At 39.0% G+C, this 21470-nt stretch overlaps 1 protein-coding gene across 1 annotated transcript in view; it reads right to left on the reverse strand.

Moving 5' to 3' along the window:
- Window positions 1-2627: 2627 nt before the first annotated feature.
- LOC121944494 (uncharacterized) overlaps window positions 2628-21470 on the reverse strand; it is a 38368-nt gene continuing 19525 nt past the window's right edge. Inside the window, exons 2-16 of the mRNA XM_042488301.2 lie at window positions 19394-19449; window positions 19035-19147; window positions 17643-17717; window positions 11048-11191; window positions 10664-10741; window positions 10346-10497; window positions 10123-10177; window positions 8261-8335; window positions 7963-8068; window positions 7127-7666; window positions 5723-6136; window positions 5467-5565; window positions 5218-5351; window positions 3905-3956; window positions 2628-3788 (exon numbers count right to left, since the gene is read on the reverse strand). Of these exons, the coding sequence (XP_042344235.2) occupies window positions 3652-3788; window positions 3905-3956; window positions 5218-5351; window positions 5467-5565; window positions 5723-6136; window positions 7127-7666; window positions 7963-8068; window positions 8261-8335; window positions 10123-10177; window positions 10346-10497; window positions 10664-10741; window positions 11048-11191; window positions 17643-17717; window positions 19035-19147; window positions 19394-19449 (2230 nt within the window). The 3' untranslated portion in view covers window positions 2628-3651. The remainder of the gene's footprint in view (window positions 3789-3904; window positions 3957-5217; window positions 5352-5466; window positions 5566-5722; window positions 6137-7126; window positions 7667-7962; window positions 8069-8260; window positions 8336-10122; window positions 10178-10345; window positions 10498-10663; window positions 10742-11047; window positions 11192-17642; window positions 17718-19034; window positions 19148-19393; window positions 19450-21470) is intronic.

Below are 21470 nucleotides of genomic sequence, written 5' to 3' on the forward strand. Positions count from 1 at the left end.
GGTCCTCTGGCACAAATATTGGTATGGTAACCTGAAGCCTTCAGGACAGACAGGACGACCCCGTCCTTCATGTTTTTACTCTGCAAAACAATGAGCCAAAAACAAGTCCCGTTCGCTCATGCTTACACACAGGTGCTCGCAGCTACAGAAAAGATGGACGGCTAAACATGGAGTTATGAGACTGCTGTGCTAAGATTTTTTTCTCCTGCAAACTGACACTCTCCCAAACACTTAATTAATCACAAAAAGTTGCAGCAAACTATTAGTCAGACTGTGACAGGCAGGGGTTGAGGAGTGGCAAGGAGAAGGAGGTTGGCTCGGAAATGGATGCTAATAATAGTGGGTGCTTGTTTGCACATGTATGTGTGCTTTACATGTGCCTGTGTTCATATGTGTGTCTGAGCTTATCCTCCCCTCCGAGGTTTGCCAGAATCTGACTTCAGAGCAGAAACACAGCCAATAAGCCACCAGCCATGAGCAGCCAGGTCAGATTAGGTGTCTGTCGTTGGCCTTTATGCTGATAACACTACAGTGAGTGGCACTTCCCTACCGCCACTTCACCTCGGCCGTCCCACACTTGTCAGTTCTCCACTGGTCAGATAGGCTCTGTCAGTTAAATAAGAGATAAAGGGAAAGTCAGAAAGGAAGGGGGGGGGGGGTGTTCTCTGTTAGTTTAGCACCCTGGTCAAAGGGTTTTTGTTACTGATGAGGGTCACAGAAGGAAGGAACAGCCTCAAGACAGAGGAGCAAGGGACGGGAAGGTTGACTGGCACATTAGCCGGTGTCTCCCTATCAGTCCACCTAATCTGAAGAGACAAGGGATCTCTGGAGTTGTAGGGATGACCATGGGAACAGGGATATGGCAAAGTGAGAGGAGAGGGAACACAACTGTCGAGATCAATTTGCCTTCAAATTGCACAGATGTCCTCTCTCTTTATAGCTGTTTATCTCTCTCATGCACACCAATGTAAAATTATATATAATGAATGTTAAGTTTTCCTTTTTAAAACTTAAATTATATATTTTTTCTATCTCTCAATCTTGCTCATTTGAGCTTTTCATGGTCCTCTCCTTGCAACCCAATTAGTATTTCATAACAGGCTCATCACCTTTTCACACATATCACTGGTGATTAGCCTTCTGGGATAACCTCAACAGAATAGTCTCCTGGATAGATTTAGTCAGTCTGTCAACAGGCATCAGTTCAGGCAGGATGAGACCCATGTCAAACATTACCTCTCTATTTCCGAACAGAGGCACATCTGCCAAACGCTGTTATTGAACTGGCACTACAAGAGCGTAACCTAGCCCTCACATAAATATTAAAGGTGTATGGTTAAGAAATATTAATGTCATATTCAATCAATCATTATTACCCTAGGGGGAAAATCCTGTTTGAGGTGTAGCAGCATTAGCAATTTTTAGCTTTGGAAATGTCTGGATATCCCATTTCTAAAATGTGTGTAACAATGAGCCTCCTTTCTGCCTGTCAAAATATTTTGCCTTTTGTCCTGAGGAATCTGTTCATTTCAGTCAGCTCTCTCAATAATGTTGTCACTGACATGTTGGAAAAGGCAATGTCTCCACCTATAGGTGTAAATACAGCACCACAGTTAACAACTTTTTTTCTCTTCAGCCCAATGAATAAAAGAAGCAATGCATAAATTAGCACAATATGAGAGATATCTAGTTAAAACCAAGTTTTTTTCACGAAAAGCTTATAAAAATGTACAAATAATGCAAAATACATCAATAAATTTTTAAACGCTTGCTTAAAATGTGCTCTCCAGGGAATAAATAAATTATCCAATCTGTTTTCTTTTATGAGATAGAATTAAACATGTGCTGTGCTTTTGAAGAGACCACCTGTTTGTGATCATTGTTATAGTTATGTTCATGAGTACTTTAGCGTGCCATGAAAATCAAATTAATCATTTTCAGTTGCTTTATCTAAAAGTACTGAATATCTTATGTACATGGCAAATTTTTTCACAACATATGAAAATTTTAGAAGTCCTGCAAAATGCCTGAAAAGACATGCATTGTTGCTGAAAAACCTTGTGCTGCTTAATCAGTGTATGGAAACAACTAGCTAGATGTAATTAAACTACAAAATAAATGTTCTTTTAATCAGATACAGTTGCTGAGAAAAAATATGAAGTTAAATTACACTTACAAATTAAAATGTTGGTGATTACAAACGGCTGCATCCTAATATATTCTTTTCAGGAAAAAACATATATGCAGAACTAAACATTCATTCTGTTGCACTGTGTCTTTCCACCGTGCAGCTAGGTCTTTTGGCTTATATTTCAACTTATTTGCCCAGTTTAAAACATTTGTTGAAAAATAATTATTTGTAGTGAGTTACATTACTTTGATGTAATAATAAAAAAACATATAGGTAAATATGTAAAGATAATAAGAAGGACACTCTGCAGATTTAAAATATGCAAGACTATGCCTAAAAAAACAAAATATAGCGGACACGATAAATTTAAAATGTTATGGACGCTCAAAAAAAACCCAAAAAAAAACAATAACTGACAATAATGATAATATCCATGAGAGCTTCTTTATGGTTGTTGGAACATGTAGATTTAAAAAATAAAAGCAGGAGACAAACATTTTAAAGCAGTTTGTAGAAGCTATATATTTGTAAGTTTTGGAGTAAATACAAAGAACATACATACCATCAAACAAGCATACAGCATACAAACATATAAGCATAGAAAAAGAGATCTTTGATGTTTTTTATACATTCTTATATACAGTGTAGAGTATTAAGATATTACAGAAGATTAAAAGAGTAAGTTTTTTTTTCATATCATCTGTGTGTCTACAGAATGCTTTAATTTCTTAAAATCTAGAAAGAATTAAGACAATCACAAAATGCGTTGAAGGCCATCACCATATGAACTACTATGGTCAATCTTAAAGACTTAGTGAGTAACACAGGTGTCAGTACAGTGCCTTTTTCCTCTCCTCGTTTGTCTTTTTGTTTTGCTGCTGTTCGAGTAATTAGAATGTGCTGTGAGACTGTAAGTAACAAAACAGTGCTGCAAAATAACTCAGGAAATACAGGAAGATGATTATAAGGTGATGTCGGATACATGTGTCTTGATTATATATACCAGTCAAGAGCAGTAAAAATGATTTTTTAGCAATGTAACACACAAAGCCAACGGTGAGCATAATGCTTGTTATATGTGTAGATCAAACAGGCGACGATACACTATAAAAATCTGTTTGTGTTTTCTCACAAGAAAAGCAAGTTTGTGATCCTTTGTCACCGTGATCTGATCCCTCCCACCAACATTCCTGCTGTATCTCAAAAGGAAATAAGTTATTTTGGTCCAGGAAAAAGGTCTCTGCTATTTCATCCAAGAAAATAAGGCTGGGTAATTTCTTCACACTTGTGAGAATATTTTTTTTTGCGCAAAAAAACATCAAAATAGAGAGCCACGTGTTTCTCTATGCTTTATACAAAACAGGGAGTCACATCTTTCTTTATCCTTCCGACAAAATAGAGACTACAAAGTTTCAGTGGGAGGATTAAGGTAAAAACATGCACAAACAGAAGGGGAGATGGCGTCCCTGAGTGTATGTGTTTTTGAGTGTGTGTGTGTGTGTGTGTGTGTCTCTGCCTCTCTATATGGTCTCCACATAATTGGCGGGGAACAAGCCTTGACGGCCATCTTTGCTCCATCCCCTCCACCAGGCTTTGTCCACTGTTTCCACGTCCTTGATGATGTCACCAGGTTCAAAGGAGATCTCAGATTCGTCCTCTGTGGGAACACACCAAGATAACATGGTGAGGACCCAGTAATCACGGAGTAATTACTGTAAGTGGAAGCACTTTGTGTGCACATGCGTGGCGATTATCCTCTAAATTGGAGCTTACCTGCTTGGTAGTCATAAAGAGCTCGGACACACATTAGCTGCTCGGCTAAAACCTGAAGTGGAGAGAAAAATGCACACAGATAAAGGCTGTAATCATGAAGCACACACCTTATTTAACTCAAATTCACAGGACACATTAAAGGAAAATGGAAACACTTTTACGGAAACTTTCTTCGTATGGACTTTTAAAAGACAAGGCTGATTTTTTTCTTTTTTTCTTCTTTTTCTCAAGAAAGCCCATTAAACAAACAAAACCATCAATGAATTGGTCTTGTTAACAAGTATTGCCTGTGTAGCTGAAACCTGATGGGCTATATCTTATTCCTCTGTGCAGAAAACCTTTTGTTGTTGTAAACACATCACTGAGAAAAATCTTAACGCTGCCTTGTAGTTGAGTTTAAATCCTTCATACACTGTCCTGCTGCTGTAAATACTCACCAACGAAATATGTATGAAAAAGCATTACTGCTTTCTGAGTAAAGTTTGCTGAAAACTATGCCACATATCTTATTTAGAAAGTTACTGAGCTTGAAAAAAACCCTTAACATATTCCACCATCTTAAAACTACGAGATTCTATCTGACATTTCTGTAAAAAAAATTGAGCAATTAGTATACTCTAATTCTGGAACAAATTAAAACATTATGTAAGCCGTTATTTTTAGTTATATGCATTTTTTTTTTTTTTTAACTTTTTACAAAGAAAATATAAAGACTATCTTTATGCTCTTTGGAATGAAAACTTTGATATTAACAATATGTACACGTTTTTAGTTAAAGGTTCTGTGTACTACTCAACATTCAGAACATTAACATACAGTAGCAGCAAACAACTATTTGCTATGTAAAGATATTATTGAGTAATGGTGTCCTGAGCAGAGAAAGTCATGCTACCTCTGTGTGTTGTAAGCCGAGCTTCTCTGTTCTTTGTTGTGGTAGAGGGTCCGGCTGCTAATCACTGCTGGTCTGCGCTGCGCTCCTGTGGTAGTTACTTCTTATTACGTGGATGCCATTGTTGCGGAAGCATAACGCCTACCCCTCGCTGTCCCCCCAGGTTAAAACTGTTAGCGCTGTCAGCACTGTTGCTGTTGTAAGCACTGTTCGTGCTATTAAGACTGTTAGCTGCTAGCCGCCAGGTTGCCAACCTGGCGGCTAGCAAGCAATCCTGGCTAAGACTCAGAATCGCTGACATGTTCTGAATGGTGTATACAGCTCCTTTAAGAGCAGACTTAAATTCGAACATTTCCAATTTTTGGACTGATAGGCTTTGTGCAACACACTGTACTAAAACAATCTGTGTTTGTAAATATGGTACCTCTTGTCCATTTTCTGAGATCTCCTGTTCCTTATCCTCAATGACATGATCCTCCTGTGCTTGGCCATTTAGATCATAGTTCACTGCCAGCTTCAGCGAGCTGAGTTCTGTATCAGATGGACTCAAAGATCGCTCTGAGGAAGACCAGTGAGAAACGCATTCATCAACACAGAGAATAAATGTAGTAAGGTATTGTCACTGAATAATTCTGCATTGTGTAATATTGTTTAAATGGATTTGTTGCCAAACCGATGCCATTCTGCTCCTGTGTGTCCTCTCCGTTGGTAATCCCATTGGTTGTCAAGACGACAGTCTCGTGTTTGATTACTTGACAAAGTGGTTCGGCATCTGATAAATGATAGTCTTTTGTCACTGTGCAACATATTATCGAATGACATTTCAACTTTTATAAAGATTTAAAAATAAATGATGTGTGACAGAGTAACAATACAGTATGGAAATGTCAATCAAGTCAAATAACAGGATACAAGAACAAGTGGGTTACCAGTGAGTGCTGACTCTTCCTCTTTCTTTGGAAGCTCAGCAGGCTTAGGGAGGTCCTGACTGTCTTCTGATTGGTCAATCTTTTCTTGATCCACCTTCACCTCCTCTTCCTCCAGCACCACCTCAACTGGCTCCAACATGGGTGCAGGCTCAGCTTCCTGATTTAATACCTCCTCCTCTTGCTCCTTGTCCACTTCCTTCTCCTCCTTCATTTCATCCTCCTTTTCCTCCTGCTCCACTGCCTCAGTCTGGACTGGTTCTGTGGTAACAGCACAGGGCTGCGGTTGTGTTTCAGCCTTATCTTCCTCATGCTCCTCCACATCCTCTTCCTCGTCCTCCTCCACCAGTACAGCCTGCACTTTGTAGCCAGTGTCTGAGACCAGCTCAGTGTGCACATGAGTGGCTGTGTTGAGGTCTGTTGATTGGAAAATTATATCGTTAAAAACAGAGCAGTAAAGAGTGACCGTGCACTGAGCAATATCAACAGGATTAAAAGATGTGAACAAACCAAGTACAAAGCAATATATTACGGATTGATCAACATTGTGTTGCAATGCAAAAAAAAAATCATATCTTACAAAGGGAAAGCTGGCAGTTTTTGAAAATATCTCTGGGAGCTTCATGTACTTTTTGAAACAAATTGTTGATAAAGATGAATAAAGCCAAAGACAGGAGTGGGGATGGGGCAACTGGAAATAAGAATAAAAAGTTCTGTAGCCCATGTAATCTTCAAAATGTATGGAAATTGTAATTAACATGTAACATTCTGTTTTTTTTCTTTTGTTTTGTCTTTAGCTTGTCTTTTCATTTTATGGTGCACCGTATTTGCTGCAAAGACTATTTTATTTACATGTAATATCTGTAATAATTTAAAAACAACAATAAAATACTTTAAAAAAACACACACATACACAACAGTGATTTTAATACATGTTTTAAAGGAGCCTGTGTATATATATGCTGAAAATCTGCACTATAGAGAATGCAAAAGTCGGGTTCTCTGGGTGCACATTACAGTTGAGCTTGGCATGACTTTAAGTATATGTGGGGACTTTAGGAATATTTAATTGTGACTGGACTGTAAAAATATTCTGAGCTCTGTCATTTCTGTATAACAGGCCACTGATTCATAGTCCCTGGCCTGCTTTACACAGTTTGGAGCATGTGGAGTAGTTTTTGGCAGAAGCATCTAAGTTACTTTAGCCTGTAATAAAATGTTTAACAACCACTACTTAATGTCAGACGATTAATGTCTTTGGCAAAGTAATAAACAGAGTATTATACTCTTCCTCACACTGCACCATCACCATTCACTGTTGTTTCTGCGACCTTCTCTACAGATAACCCCAAAAACTAGAAGATGACTTTGTACAATTGGATCCCGATGTATCCTGTACTGTCGTACCTGTGTTTAGCTGTGGTCTCTCTGGAAGAGGAGCTGTTGGAGCCTGTGGAGCTTCACCAGACTCGAAGCAGAAAGTTGAGCGCTCTGGCTCGATCGGGGTGTTTGGGGGCGAGGTAGGCAGGGCTCCGGGATGTGACTGAGAAGGGTTGTTTTTCACTAAACTGGGGGACAAGGAAGCCAAGAGAGTAGGGGAGGCTGGAGGTGCAGAGGGTTCTGTGGGTGAAGGGGGTTTTGGCTCAACAATAGGCTGAACTTGGTTGTTAGTATGTGGGACGCTGGGCAGGGCTGAGATTGGAGGGGCAGGGCGAAGAGGTGATGTGGGCGGTGACATGGGGGCTCTGGGCCTTTGTGGAGAGGTGACAGGGCGGAAATCGGGGCTCGTGGGGGGAGACATGGTACGGTAGACGGGGGAGGTAGGACCGCGGGAGAAGGGGGAGACCAAGGGTGAACTATAAGGGGAGGATGACGTGCTCCCTTCTGGTTTAGAGAAGATAAAAGCTGTGTCTGTCAGGCTGCGCTGGTATCTTCTGAATGGTTTGCCTTGAGAGGAAGGAAACAGGGAGTAGTTCACATTGTATAAACAAAAATTACTTGCACTGCAATCCAGGGCTATATCCAAGCTCATCTGGACCTTCACACAGTACACATGGCAGCATCACTTTCTTTTTGAGCTCTCTCTCTCTCTCTCTATCTCTCTACCTATCTATCACTAACTCACACTCACACACACACACACACACACACACACACACACACACACACACACACACACACACACACACACACACACACACACACACACACACACACACACACACACACACACACATCCATACCAGTGCGGGAGGATGCAGGGCTGGTGGGACTTTGTGATGATGATGACAGCTGCCTGAAGAACTCCCGAGGGTTCATGGAGCGCTGGGACACTAACGCTGCTGCCTCCTACAGGTCAAATCACATACAGTCCAAAGTTTAAACAAACTTTTAGCCGATTGAGTTTTTGAAGCAGGTTTTACAAAAATCTAACATTCTAACTAGAAACCAATTCAGGTCTTTGACAAAGGAACTAACTAATCAGTATCAAGCAATGTTAGCTGTATGCGTTTATGATAGTAGAGGTAATAATTTACTTACTGCAGCTTTCTCTATTGACTCACTCCTTCTAAGACGAGCTCTCATATCTTCCATATGCTCCCTCTGTTGCTGCTCCTGTCAGTGCAGAAACACAGCAGCAATCTCATTTACATATTCATACACACACACACACATAACACTTTTAATCTCTTCATTTAAAATAGAACTATTTGAAAAAAAGTAGATGACACAACACTCGAGACTTGAAAAACTTGTATGTTTTGACATTTAGCCCTAATTAATGATACAAAGATCAGTGCCCACTCTGAACATAGCAAATAAAGCAACACCTTGTGAGTATTTAGCTCTGACATCTGTAAACCCCAAAATACACACAAGTATAATCACCCTTAGACTTACCCCTGACAAATATAAATGAACTGAAAGCGGTCTGCACTTATAACCAGGTTCAGAGACATTCTCAAGTAAAGGCAGATATCTTTGTAACCTTTTTGAGGAACGCCCCCTCATGATACTGGAATTTCTAATAATACAATTTTTCATTACCTTAAAAAATAATGATGTGAGATACAATTTTTGATACCATTGGGAAAACTGACCTTGAGGGTATACAATTATTTTTTTTATTCATATATAAATGTAAAAAAGCTATACATGATAACAAACTGGCAGAGCTAGTAACAGCAGAATAATTGTTGTAAACATTAATTAACAATAATTAAAACTTATTAAAACAATTCTGAAAATATTTGCCTTGGGGTAGTGATCAAAAACCTCTGAGGTTGTCACACATTCAAAATGCAATAAAGTTCAAGTAAATACAAAAACATAACATTTCTTCGTTCCATTAGAACCTACTTTTTGTACACACATTTTTTGCTTTTATATCAAATTTGCTTCAGCAGACATATATTTCCCATGGGAATAAACCCCATTACATTAAATTAAATTGAGAATAGGGAGTGAGTGAGAGGAGGTGGTGCCATGAGGGTCACTGTAGCTGTGTGTGTGTTGGAGAGAGGAGAGAGCAAGAAAGTAGTATTGATAGTATTAATACTGTAGAAAATGAGTAATGAAACAGTAAAAATATTCAGAATCAAAATGTATCTCGATGAATCCATCAAACATTTGAAACAATACTATTCCAAATCATGGTCACACGTACAACCCGCCTCCAAAACAGAGATTTTTTTTTCTTTCTCCTGTTTACAGCAACGTCTGGTGTATCTGGTGTATCTTAAATTTGAAAAAAACATCATATTAAGTTTTGCACACTTTGATCATGCAAGCCACGACCTAAGAGTGCATTCAGCATACTGAATAATTATGTGTCAAACTGTCAAGACATCTGTCATGTCTTGCTGTCTGAGGTTATTTATATGTGCCTGACCATTCAGAGTGCCTGACAAGGATTCAGTGACAGGTTAATTTGTTTGGTTTAAGGTGTTAAGTTTAAGTTATGATGTTCTTGTTGCATAGTTCTTTAAATATGTTATTACACACAGAACAGCAGTGGATACTTTTATCCACTCCATCTTTTAATCGCTCTGCTGTTTGTTCATGAAGCACAAAATAAATCAGTCTGTGCACATGAGCAGAGGATGTGGCAGATAACAATGGCTCTTATGTGGATCAAGGGGTCAGTTATAATGTATTCAGAAACAATTATAGTTTTAGAATCAAACCTCACAAAGCGAAAAGGTCAATCCAGTTCTTACACAAAGGTCAATGAGTTCAAGTCAGTCTCTTCAAACTGCAAAGCCTGAAGTCAGCAGAGCAGGTGTCCATTTTGCCAAGAGACAAAGTCCATGAAGACATGACTTGATCACTTGCCAAAGGGAAATCATTTTACCTGCAAAAACTATGAACTTCTAACAAGATATAAACATCTAGTCACTCACCCATTTTAATTTTTCCTGTCTACGCAGCTCTTCCTCTTGCTCTGCCTGTTTCCTTCTGTGAGACAGAAAAACAAATAAAATACACACTTATTACCACTATCCAAAAATCATTCTCAAAATACAGTGTATTTACAGTGTACATTAACCTACTTTGTTCCTCCAATCATTTTCAAAATAAAGCCACTGGAGGGCACTATTTACGGGAAACAGACATTGTTCCTACCTCTGCTCCTCAATCATCTGCAGCTTCTCATTCATCTTTCTGTCTCTCTCTTCTGCATCCTTCCGCTCCTTTAAAACTCTTTCTCTCTCAAGCCGGCGTCTCTCCTCTGCTGCTCGCCTCTTCTCCTCATCTTTCCTCTCTTCCTCTTCACGCTTGCAGGAAACAATGGGAGAAGATATATTATCTCATTTCACTTTCAAATAAAAGAATCAGCTCTTTTAAATAGCTTTTGAAGTGTAAGTGACAGTAAACATCTGGCCGAACTATATTTTAGCTACTCAAATGTGGTCAAATTGAGAGAAGGATGATTTGGCATACCTCTGCACGTGCCCAGAAGGAGTCTCTGTTTATTCGTCTCATCTCCATTGCAGCATTCGTTTTTCTGTAGTTTGTACCCTAAAAGAGCATCAAAGAAATGATGATCACAGCAGCGAAAAAAATCTTTTAACTTTCCAATTAAGCATACAGAGGCATTTTTAATGTCCCTGAATAATATTGCATATTTGTCAGTACCTGTACTTTACAATTTCAAATTCATTGTTCATTCATTATTTTAATGAGCATGAACTAAATAACTAGAAGTAAAAGTAAAACATTGAGGTCACAGAGGAAGCAAGTTTCTGGCTAAAAATGTTACACACTGTTTTTATGAAAGTCTCTGTCTCCATCTAATGGGCACATGAGGTGTAGCAGGACACTCACCACTAATTCCTCCTTGTCCGCAGACCTGGAGCTCCTTCTCACCCACTGTGCAGGAGCTTGGGCCTGGGCCTTGCTGAGTTCTGCTTTTATCTTCTCCTCTGTCACATCCTCCACTTTCTCTGCACTAATGAACACGTGTGCTTCCTGAAACACATAGGGCAGGGAGTGAAAAAGAGCAAGTAGAGTAAGACAGATGTGGATTTAATCCACGCTTACATACAGTATTGTAGCACCACACACAACTGTACACAAAGGCTAGAAATCCATCCACAAGTACACACAGTCCCTCTAGTGGTTTTCTCTTGGACTGACTTGGAGTTATGCAAACTTGGAGCCAAAATGTTGTGCAACTGCTTCAGTTTTAAGGATTGTGAGAATGAAAATACTCCCTGGCTTCAGCGTGAGGACAGGAATGCATTGGTTTGGATGGCTATAGATGGCAGAGGGGGGATGGGAAAAAATGAGAAATCGGGGGAGCGATAGGGAAAGTGAGAAAAATAGGGTGTGAAAGCATGTGTTTTTGTAAAAAAAGGAGGAAAAGAGAGAGCCTCCCTTGGCATGCAAGAGTTGCTCAATACCTGGAAGTGAAGCTTAAAGGAGATTCAGAGATATGAAAAAAATGACTATTGATGGATCATATTCAACAACCACAGACTCAAAACATACTGTTCCACTATTGCTATTTCTATTGGATGGATAGGTGTTAAACATGAGCTGAACTCAAGCATGTATACAGGCATTTGTATGTGGCCAGGACCTCAGAATAATTTCCATGTAAGTCCAGGCTTGTTGATGGAAGGCCAGGTCTGTCAGCCTCCAACAGGAAACCACAGCTTTATCTGAGTGACAACGCTGACACTGACACTGAACAGAGCATTCACTGTGCCCTATAATACATGTCAGTGCAGTGTATAATCCATATCACTCTAGCTGTCACTGCCAACTGCACACACACAGACCAGACAAGCAGCCCTCACTGCTGCCAGGGATGCTGGGAAAATCATGGAAACAGACAGAAACACAATCTGCAGCAAAAAGCTCTCAGTGGCAGAAAATGTTGGCTATTACTGACACCAACCCTGCGTCCTCATGTACTGTCATTAAGTACAGGAGGTTCAAAAACTGCCAGGGTTAGCGATGGGATCACCCATACTGGAAATAAATGTGTTCATAGTACAAGCATGGTAGTTCACAGGTGTTTGAGATTACATCTGGAATTAGCGCCTTGCTGTTGCATGCTTTCATAAACCAGTCAAACTGCAGTTACAGATTATATCTATGTCTGTCCAGACTCGAATGTTGCAACGACAGCTGACAGGACTTAAAATGTGTATGTTGTTGGAGAGAAGCTACAAGTTCTAAAACTAAAAAAAATGTGCGTTAAATGCATCTTCAACCTGGTAGGGCATAATGCTTTGAAGTCACAGTGAAGTTGACCTTTAACCTTATACATAGCATAAAATGCCATCACTTTATCATTTCATTCTATTTTTCTATTTATGTGAAATTTTGTCATAACTTAAGTATGAATTCTTGAGTTATGGCCAAAAATATGTTTTATAAGGTTACAGTGACCTTTGATCACCAAATTCTACCGAAGTCCAAGTGGACGTTTGGGCAAAATTTGAGGAAATTCCTTTAGGGCCTTCTTGAGATATCGTGTTCATAAGAAGGAGACAGATGAAATGTCAGACTGACCTTTTACCAACAAAATCTAAACAGTTGACCATTGAGTCCAAGTGGATGTTTGTGCCGAATTTGAAGGAATTCCTAAAGGGCTTCTTTGAGATATCACGGATGTACAGATCGACAGACAACCCATAAACATACATACTGTTTTTTTGTTTGTTTGTTTGGCTTTGAGCATCACAAATTGGTAATTGGTAAAAAACAGGCAACTTGACAAAGGATAAACATGTACTTGCGATTTTGGGGTGAACTGTCCCTTTAATATGTAAATCAAGGTTTTAAGATTTTAAAAAAGACCCAACCCTCCTCTCAGTCTCTCACCTTCCCCTCATTGTTCTTTTCCCTCCTATTTTCACCCTGTCTCAACCCAATAACATGTTTTGTTGGAAGTTTAATGAATTCCAAAGTGGCATTCAGCGAGTGTTGAGCATTTTACTCTAATTACTGTAAGTTTGCTGTATTGTTTTCATAGTAAACTGCTCTAATTAGCTAAATGTGTCATATTCATCCATATCCATACCCTAGATAGTTCCTTTGGAAAATCTCAGTATGACGTCCGAGTGGGTTGTTGCCTGCGAACCAACTGTCTTTTTAGGATTTGTGGGATTGATGAACTTGGCAATGAAAACTCGCTATGGGTGTAAGAATATAACTTCTCTGGGAAGAAAATGAACTGAAGATGATGTGACAGGTTGAGAGTTACTGGCTCCATATACAGTAATTGTGCTCAACTCTGCACAAACTGTCTGCTCTGGAACTGCTTCATACAGTCTCTCTTCTGCTCAGGAGTTGTTCAGTCTGTGAAAGGCTGTAGGTGGATGTGGGTACCCAAGTGTCCCCAGATGAAGTCTGACCCAGTTGATTGAAGGGTCACTTACAATAAACGTTATTATTTGTATATATGTAGAATTCTGAATTTAGATTTTGTTACACTGATAGCTAAATTGATTACAATTTTAGAAACTTCTATTTTTTAGTAATGCAGAAATAATGTAAGTTGATTCAAGTGCAGTAGACAGGATTCTTCTTGCATTATTAATGTATTATGTTACTCAGAAGTTACGCCACTTTGTAATGAGAGCTCCTCAGTTAAAATAAGTCAGAAGCAGCAATTAAGGGCTGTGTTGGTTGACATTAAAGTAAATCCTTTGTTCTAAAGAGTGTGTCAGGGTGAGATGACAGATGAGTGATCTAAAGTGCTTCGGGGATTAGTGCCTTAACCCAAACATGTTGCTTTATTCCTTATTCACAAAAGACGTACTGTTCTTTGCTGCAGTCCAAATCCCTTGCTAAACCTTAAAAGACATTTGGCCTTGTGCCCAGCTGTCAGATCGCCAAATATGGTTATGCTTATAATATTTTTTTGATTAATATAAGTACACATTTGATAAAATTAAGGATAGAAAAGATTCTCCTGTGTCTTAATTTCCAGCTTTACAACACTTTCTCATATCTACTGTATATCAGATAATCTCATATCTACCTTCTCCTGAAGTGTATCACTAACAGTATCAACATCTGATGACACACACACACACACACACACACACACACACACACACACACACACACACACACACACACACCCTTCTGACTCACTCTATTCTGCTATTATTTTCATGGAAACATAGAACAATAGAAACATCTGCACCCTATTCATATTTGAGTTTTTATAACTTCACGCCACACTGGAGTACAGTATGTAACGTACCCAAATCTGCCGCTGCTGCTGACTCGCCTTAACAAAACCCCCTCACTGCCAGCTGGGACATGCAGCATAGCAAGCCAGAGAGACTGAGACCAAGTGAAAAAAATAAGTAAAGAGGGGAGGAAAGAATACAAATACAAATAAACTAAACTAAACTAAACTAAACTAAACTAAACTAAACTAAACTAAACTAAACTAACAAAGTGCCAAGGGAAATTCTAAATAACTGAATCCAATGCAATGAAAGCCAAGATTCTTAGAAAACAAGCTAACTGAGCCCCAACTTATTATCATAAGTCAGTTTATGGATGTGGGTTATCTCAGGAGTTTTGTTACCCGGTCACTACAAGGTCATGTAGGAATTAGATGAGTGTTTACTTTCTGTTCTAGAAGTAGACGACACTAAAACACATCCTTGTCTTGGTGACCAAGGTACTATCAGCAACTATCCTACAAGCCCTCTATTTAATTTTCTTTTCCCTTTAAAACAACAGGTGCTCTAGTTCCCCTGAGACTATGACAAAACCACAGACTGTATATAAAGATCGCTATATACAGTCTATGGTCAAAACAGTCACATATTGTTTTGGATTACAGATTTCCCATGAATGCAATAAGTGATACTTTGATTTTGCATTAACATTGGTTTTGCAAGACAGACTTTAAATACTAAATGAGCAGTAATCAAATCATCCAATGATCAACTATTAATATCAATCAACACTGAGTTGCCAATGCACTGATGGGAATTTAAGAAGTAAGTACTATAAAGACTGAAATTAAGGAGGCAAACAACACAGGACTTTTCACCAGTAAAACCAGTATTCTGGACCATGTGAAACCATGAGAACTTTAATTTTAGGATACTTTGTCACTATGTTTCTTTTCCTAAACCTAACCTATGTATCATCACTTTCTAAGGCAAGTGATAATAACATAACTCTCCATTAAAAATACATATTTTTAAGATATCATACAAACCATTATCTATGCAAATTTGTAAGATATCATATGAACTGTTGTATGAGGATATGTTGGTAATTTGGTGGTGTATTATTAAATCACGAGATATTTTAATGTCTCCACAGATACAAACACTGGTATCAGTTAGTATAAATATTAATATATATAGTGTCACTTCATGTGCTTGTAATTTTTGCATGGCTGTGAAATCCTTGTGAAGACTATTAGAAACTAAACAAACCTGTTTGATTTATCATTTTTCAGGAATTTATTACACGCCAAGCCCAGATAATTTCCCAGACTGAGGTATGACGCAGACTTTGCTGTTTTACAAGCCTCCCATGATGTTGACAGTTTTCCTTGCCAGCATATGAAACAAGCTTTCAAAATCCTTTTTGCTCAGGAACAATGTACGTGATGACCAGACAAAGTGAAAAATTTATGTAGCCTTAACAGAGAGTGAAAAACATCACGTCTGCTGGCAAAGTTAGAATGGATAGAAGATAGGCAAGCACAGTTGCTTATCATTACTACAGTGTCTGCAATGCAATCCATATGTGCAAGGTGATACAGCATGTTCTCTTTTAGTCTGGCCAGCTCTAACTAATAAATCCAAGTCTGCGCTGCTGTTTAAAGGGAAAAAACAACTCATGCTCTTTTACAAATTCTTATGGTTTAAGCTAACATTTGTCAGAACAGCCGTTTGGTCTTAATCTAAAATCAATAGTTTCATGTTTTGTTGTTATCACATTTTGTTGTTATCAGATGTGGGTAAGTAGTGACAGTAGAGACTAAAACTTGATTGCATTGATGTGACACGTTTTCCTACAAAAAGTAATGCACCATAATTCATACATAATTCAAATAATGATGAGTCAGTAATTTGTGTATAACCCATATATATTGGAAGGCTGTGATCACATGATCAATGCTCTGATGGGAGTAAAGAAGGAAGCGGTGCAGCTCGGTCCAGTTAGAAATTAGGTTGGGGTGGTGGATGGGTCACAAAACACAGGAATTTCTCCAGGAGATCGCTGTTTTGAACTTTGAATCATTTTAAGGGAACTTCTTCACCATGTTTTTTTTCTAAATATAACTTCTGCAACTTTACATTAACTACGTAACTTCATGTTAAAGACATAACGTCATCCGTGTACTGCTAATACGTAGGATGTCATACAAACTGTTGTGTTTGCATTTTTGTAGGATATCATACAAACCGTTGTATGCGGATACGTTGATTAATGTATATATGTATGCGTTTGCTAAGGTTAGGGGTCACAATTCTCCCATGATTCTCGGTAGGAGAACAATTTTCCTCACTCCACGCCATATTAACCAAGTAATGATTTCTCTACAATTTTGAAATCCCAGATGCATATGTATATGGGCCAAAGGGTGCTCTCTCTCACAGACACAGACACACACATACAAACATAAACACACAGCACACACAGAAGGGTTCAGCGCTTTCAGACCACGGCTCACAAAATCCCAGACTCGACATTCACTGTTCGAAAAAAAAAGAGACAAAAAACAACAAACATTCCACAGATGCTTCAGCAGTTGACTGGGTGATGCCTTTATATGGAAACCAGTAAACCTAGGGGTCAGTTGAACGTCTCCTAGTGCTAAACACAGTTTGAGGAGCACAGATGGAGAGGAGAAGTTGCACCTATCATGGTGATGGTCAAAGTTGCTCATAAACTGTCCACACACCTAAATTATAGAAACATACTTAAGTTCTCCATCCCTATTCCATCTACTTTCTGTCTCTTCTATCAGCACTTGAGTTTGTGATGTGACTTCAGGTTGCGCAACAAACAATGGCGCTTCCAAGCCCAAACTCAGTTGTCTACCCCATGGCGGACAGACCAATGGCATAACCAAACACAGGAAGTGGACTGAGGACAGGAAACTCTCAAAACAATACAAAGTAAACTACTGTGAGTAAATATAGAGTTTGTGAGCACAAAGTCGAGAGTCCAGGGATCAGGAAAACAGAAGAGGACTGAACTTTTTCTCTGAAGCAGGGGTTTGGAAGAACAAAGAGTGCCAGATATTATGTCTGAATTGTTTTGATGTACTGGACTGCTACTAACAACTCTTCAATGCTAACAATGTCATCTTTAATGCAGTGTTAAATGGGGAAACAAAAAAACAAACACAAAGTCAAACTACTGGATGATGTGAACAAAAGTAATTTGTGATTAAGCACATCTTTGTATACTGCACCTTGAAGAAGTTTTTGATGGCTGGAATGTGGCTGGCACATTCTGTCCTTCGGAAGTCCTCTACATTTTGGCCGACCTGCGGACAAACACAGGATGTAGACACTTACATTCATATCATACCTCTGTCAGAGGGGACTAAAAAAAGGGGAGGATGAGAGGCTGAAGAACAATAGGATTCACATTGCTGTAGTCTAATCCAATATGGATAGATGACTCAGTAAAAACATAAAAGCTCAAATATTAAGTCATAATCATGTACAATTTACAGGATATCATCATAGAACTATGCAGCAGTATCTATCAAATAACTAGGACTGTCAGCGTTAACGAGTTAATCGCAATGTGATTAAGGTCTGTACATAACGTTTTTTTGGTTTTCTTTAATAGCATTAATCGCTGGCCAACAGTCCCAGCATCATACAAAACTAGAGGACCTGAGGAATCCTTTGGTACAAACCATGTCATGCCTGCTGAGTAACACTCCAAATTTAGGCTAAATTTTGACAATGGAAAAAGGGCATGGCCGTTTCACAGCGGCCCCTTGACCTCAAGATATCTCAATGCAAATGTGTTCTATGGGCACCCACAGAAGTCTCCCCTTTACAGACATGCCCACTTTATGCTGGTCCCATGCAGATTTTTGAGGTCATTCGATTCCTAATGAAGCCAATCTGATATGAATTTCTTTATCTTGTCAATATGCAATTCAAAACTGTTTTGAAATGCAAAATATTGGAATTCAAAAAATGTGATTATAAAATGCGATTCATCGTGATTAACTGTTAAAATTCTGGCCTTAATTACAACTTTAAAAAATCAATCAAGTGACAGCCCTATTCTAAACCTTTCAGAATTTCTTTCTTGGACTAATTCATGACCAGAACATGTGAATATGTCTTTCTATGACTGTATATGAACTTCTATCTATGTACTACAACTACATGTAAAGAAAGGTACTTTGAGTGTCCCAAAACCGTCCAATAAACACTAGGCATGCCCTGTGATTCACAAAGTTTTGTACTTGAATGACGCACATTCTCGCAACATTTTCCCACGTCAGATGCCTTATAAGCCTGTGTCAAAACACGACCACAGAATGTGAATAAGTCAAGTAGCTTAGGATTTTCTCCAGAGCATTTTACGGATTAATGAGTGTATAGATTTTTCCTGTGACCACGTAAGATGTTAAACCCATTATCTTGGAAATACTAAATTACTTTGCTGTATCTAAATGAATGCTATTCTGTAAGCACTTGTGTATGTACCTGCTATTTTCATGTGTATGTGCAAAGCTTAGGTCTGTTTGTGTAATTATTGCTGGTATGTGTATTTATTTAACATGATAAGCTTGAGCTTACATGAGCTAAACCTCATGAGCCTGTCTGCCACTCACCCAGCTGATCATAGCAATCCGGGGGCCTCCTGTCTCCCCAATTCCCACTTTGCACAGTCCATATTGAGGCTTGGAGATGTGAAACTTCGCTGCCAGCTCTGCCACACCACCCGCTGTTAGAAAGGAGACAGGATGGAAGGGAACAAAGGAAAAAAATGAGAATGATGGAGAGGTCGACAACACAAATGTAACATTTTTTCTCAATAGCAGATTGTAAGAATGTTCGAATATTTTCTAAACACAGGAGGACATGTGAATTCCTTTCAGGCCAAACTAAAGACGCCGACAAGTTTCATTCTTGCGCTTAGAAATCCAGTTTGCATTTCAGACTAACATACCACCTAGACAGTCTGTCTTACCTCCAGAGTCAGCCAGTTTAAGCTTGTTGCTGAATCCATCATATGCGAATATTGCCCTGCAGACAAACAGACAAACACACAGGTCACCTAGAGAGAAAAGTGTGTGGCAAGGAACGATGACACACAACAAACCGCACAACATGAGCTCTTTAGCGAAGGCTATGACAAGAGTCAAAAAACAGGCTGAATTTTCTGGACAAAACGACTACTTGTTTGATTTCTGGTTGCCCAAGAGCATCCAAAACTTTCATATCCAAACGTGAGCGTGTGGACAGCTGAGTACTCCATGTGTTCAGTCTTTCATTGTGCATGGGGGACACACACACGGGCACACATGCATACACAGATGTGTTACTGCCCATACTTTGTCTAAACCATAACAAGCTTCCCCACAGTGCAAAGCATCTCAACAATGCAACAAAAGATGAGTTCTCTTCAATTGTAACACATGCACTTGTTCACTTTTTTTCCCTTCCCAGAGGTCTTTACAGTGCATGTGTAAAACAGGAAGGCAATATGCAGCACAATAACCTTCATTTTCAGTTTTTGCCTCACAGATGGATGGCTCCTGAATGTGAAATAAATGCTGTCAGTGCTGTTCACAGCTAGGGGTTGTTCACAGGGTTTTTGACATTTTGCAGGTGAAGACCTGTCTTACCGCACCCTTCAGTCAGTCAAACTGCAGGTCACTGTGGCAACTCAACAAATCAGGATGTGTTTGCATGAGACCAGCGAGATATGACTCCACTGTTGAACAAACATGCAGAGTATTGTTTTTGAGATGTTAGCTTTGTTGCAGAATCTCCCAGCAGAATTGCACGACTTCATAATCAACCAAATCAAAGACAAATGGGATTCTTACTTAGGTACCTACTTTCTGGCTGTTACACCACTAGTTCAGAGTCCAAAATGATACCCATGTGTTATTTGACATGACAGGCTTCCAACATAATCCTGATTCATGTGTGTGTTTGAAGCACAACTGGGGGTAAATGTGTGTGTGAGTGTAAGTGACTTTATGAGGTGGCCTGCAGAGAGATGAATTGTTAGAGCTTTATGGGACTGTGTGCATGTGTCAGTGTCTGACTGTGTGTCTGTGTAAATTTGTCTCTGTAGGACTCCTGGGGGTGTGTCAATAACATCTGGAGCTGGGTAGCAGGAGCGTAAGGCCATGAGCAGCTATTACAACAGGCCAAAGGTGAATGGTCTGTGTTTGTGGATTTGTGTCCGGAGGAGGGAGAGAGAGAGTGAGAGACAATGAGAAAATAACAGAAAGTATTTGTTTAAAATGTTTCGGCCTACTAAACAAAATCTACAGTAAAAACAACAGCAGTTTGGCAAAGAGGGTGGACAGCTAATTCAGTTAGCATCTCTGAATGACTCTGTTATTTTTTCCTGATACAACAAGTCTCTGTCCAGAGAACAAAGAGCGACGAAAGTCAATTGGTATGCGCGTGAGTGTGCTGACAACACAATAACCATATTGTGTGCTCCATTGAGCATGCTGCATGCCAGCCCTGCATGGATGAAACTGCTCTCTTGTTTTTTTATTGTGCTGATAATGCTGACAGGTGTTTAGTGTATATCTATCATATAATGAAGTATTTTTTTAAGTATCTTTAAATAAGCCTTCCTCAGAGTATATAAAAACATGGTAAAATTCTCCAGCATTACACGAGCAGACTGTTCTAGCTGTTTTATTACTTGCTTTACCCACTTAATCATTATATCCACATAACTTATGATTATTTATCAAAAATCTCACTGCGTAAATATTTTGTGAAACCAACAGTCAACCCTATAACATTGTCACAATAATGATATCAAGGTATTTGGTCAAATATATATTTCATTTTCTCCATATTGCCCTGGATCCAGAGGCATCGTAATGGGAAGAAAATGTGACTGACTGCTCAGGGCACCAATGGGAGGGGGGCCTTCGAAAAGCCTGGAATTAAAATTTTGGTTTTCTTTGCAAATTTTCATTTGGAAGTATTTAGTGCCATAACTAAATTGATTTTGGGGAATAAATTGTTAAAAAACTAAGCTTTGTAAAAAAACAGTAATGTAAGCTCTG

The sequence above is a fragment of the Plectropomus leopardus genome, chromosome 4, assembly GCF_026936395.1.
Source record: "Plectropomus leopardus strain MGB_pleo_1.0 chromosome 4, ASM2693639v1, whole genome shotgun sequence".
Taxonomy (NCBI): Eukaryota; Metazoa; Chordata; class Actinopteri; order Perciformes; family Serranidae; genus Plectropomus; species Plectropomus leopardus.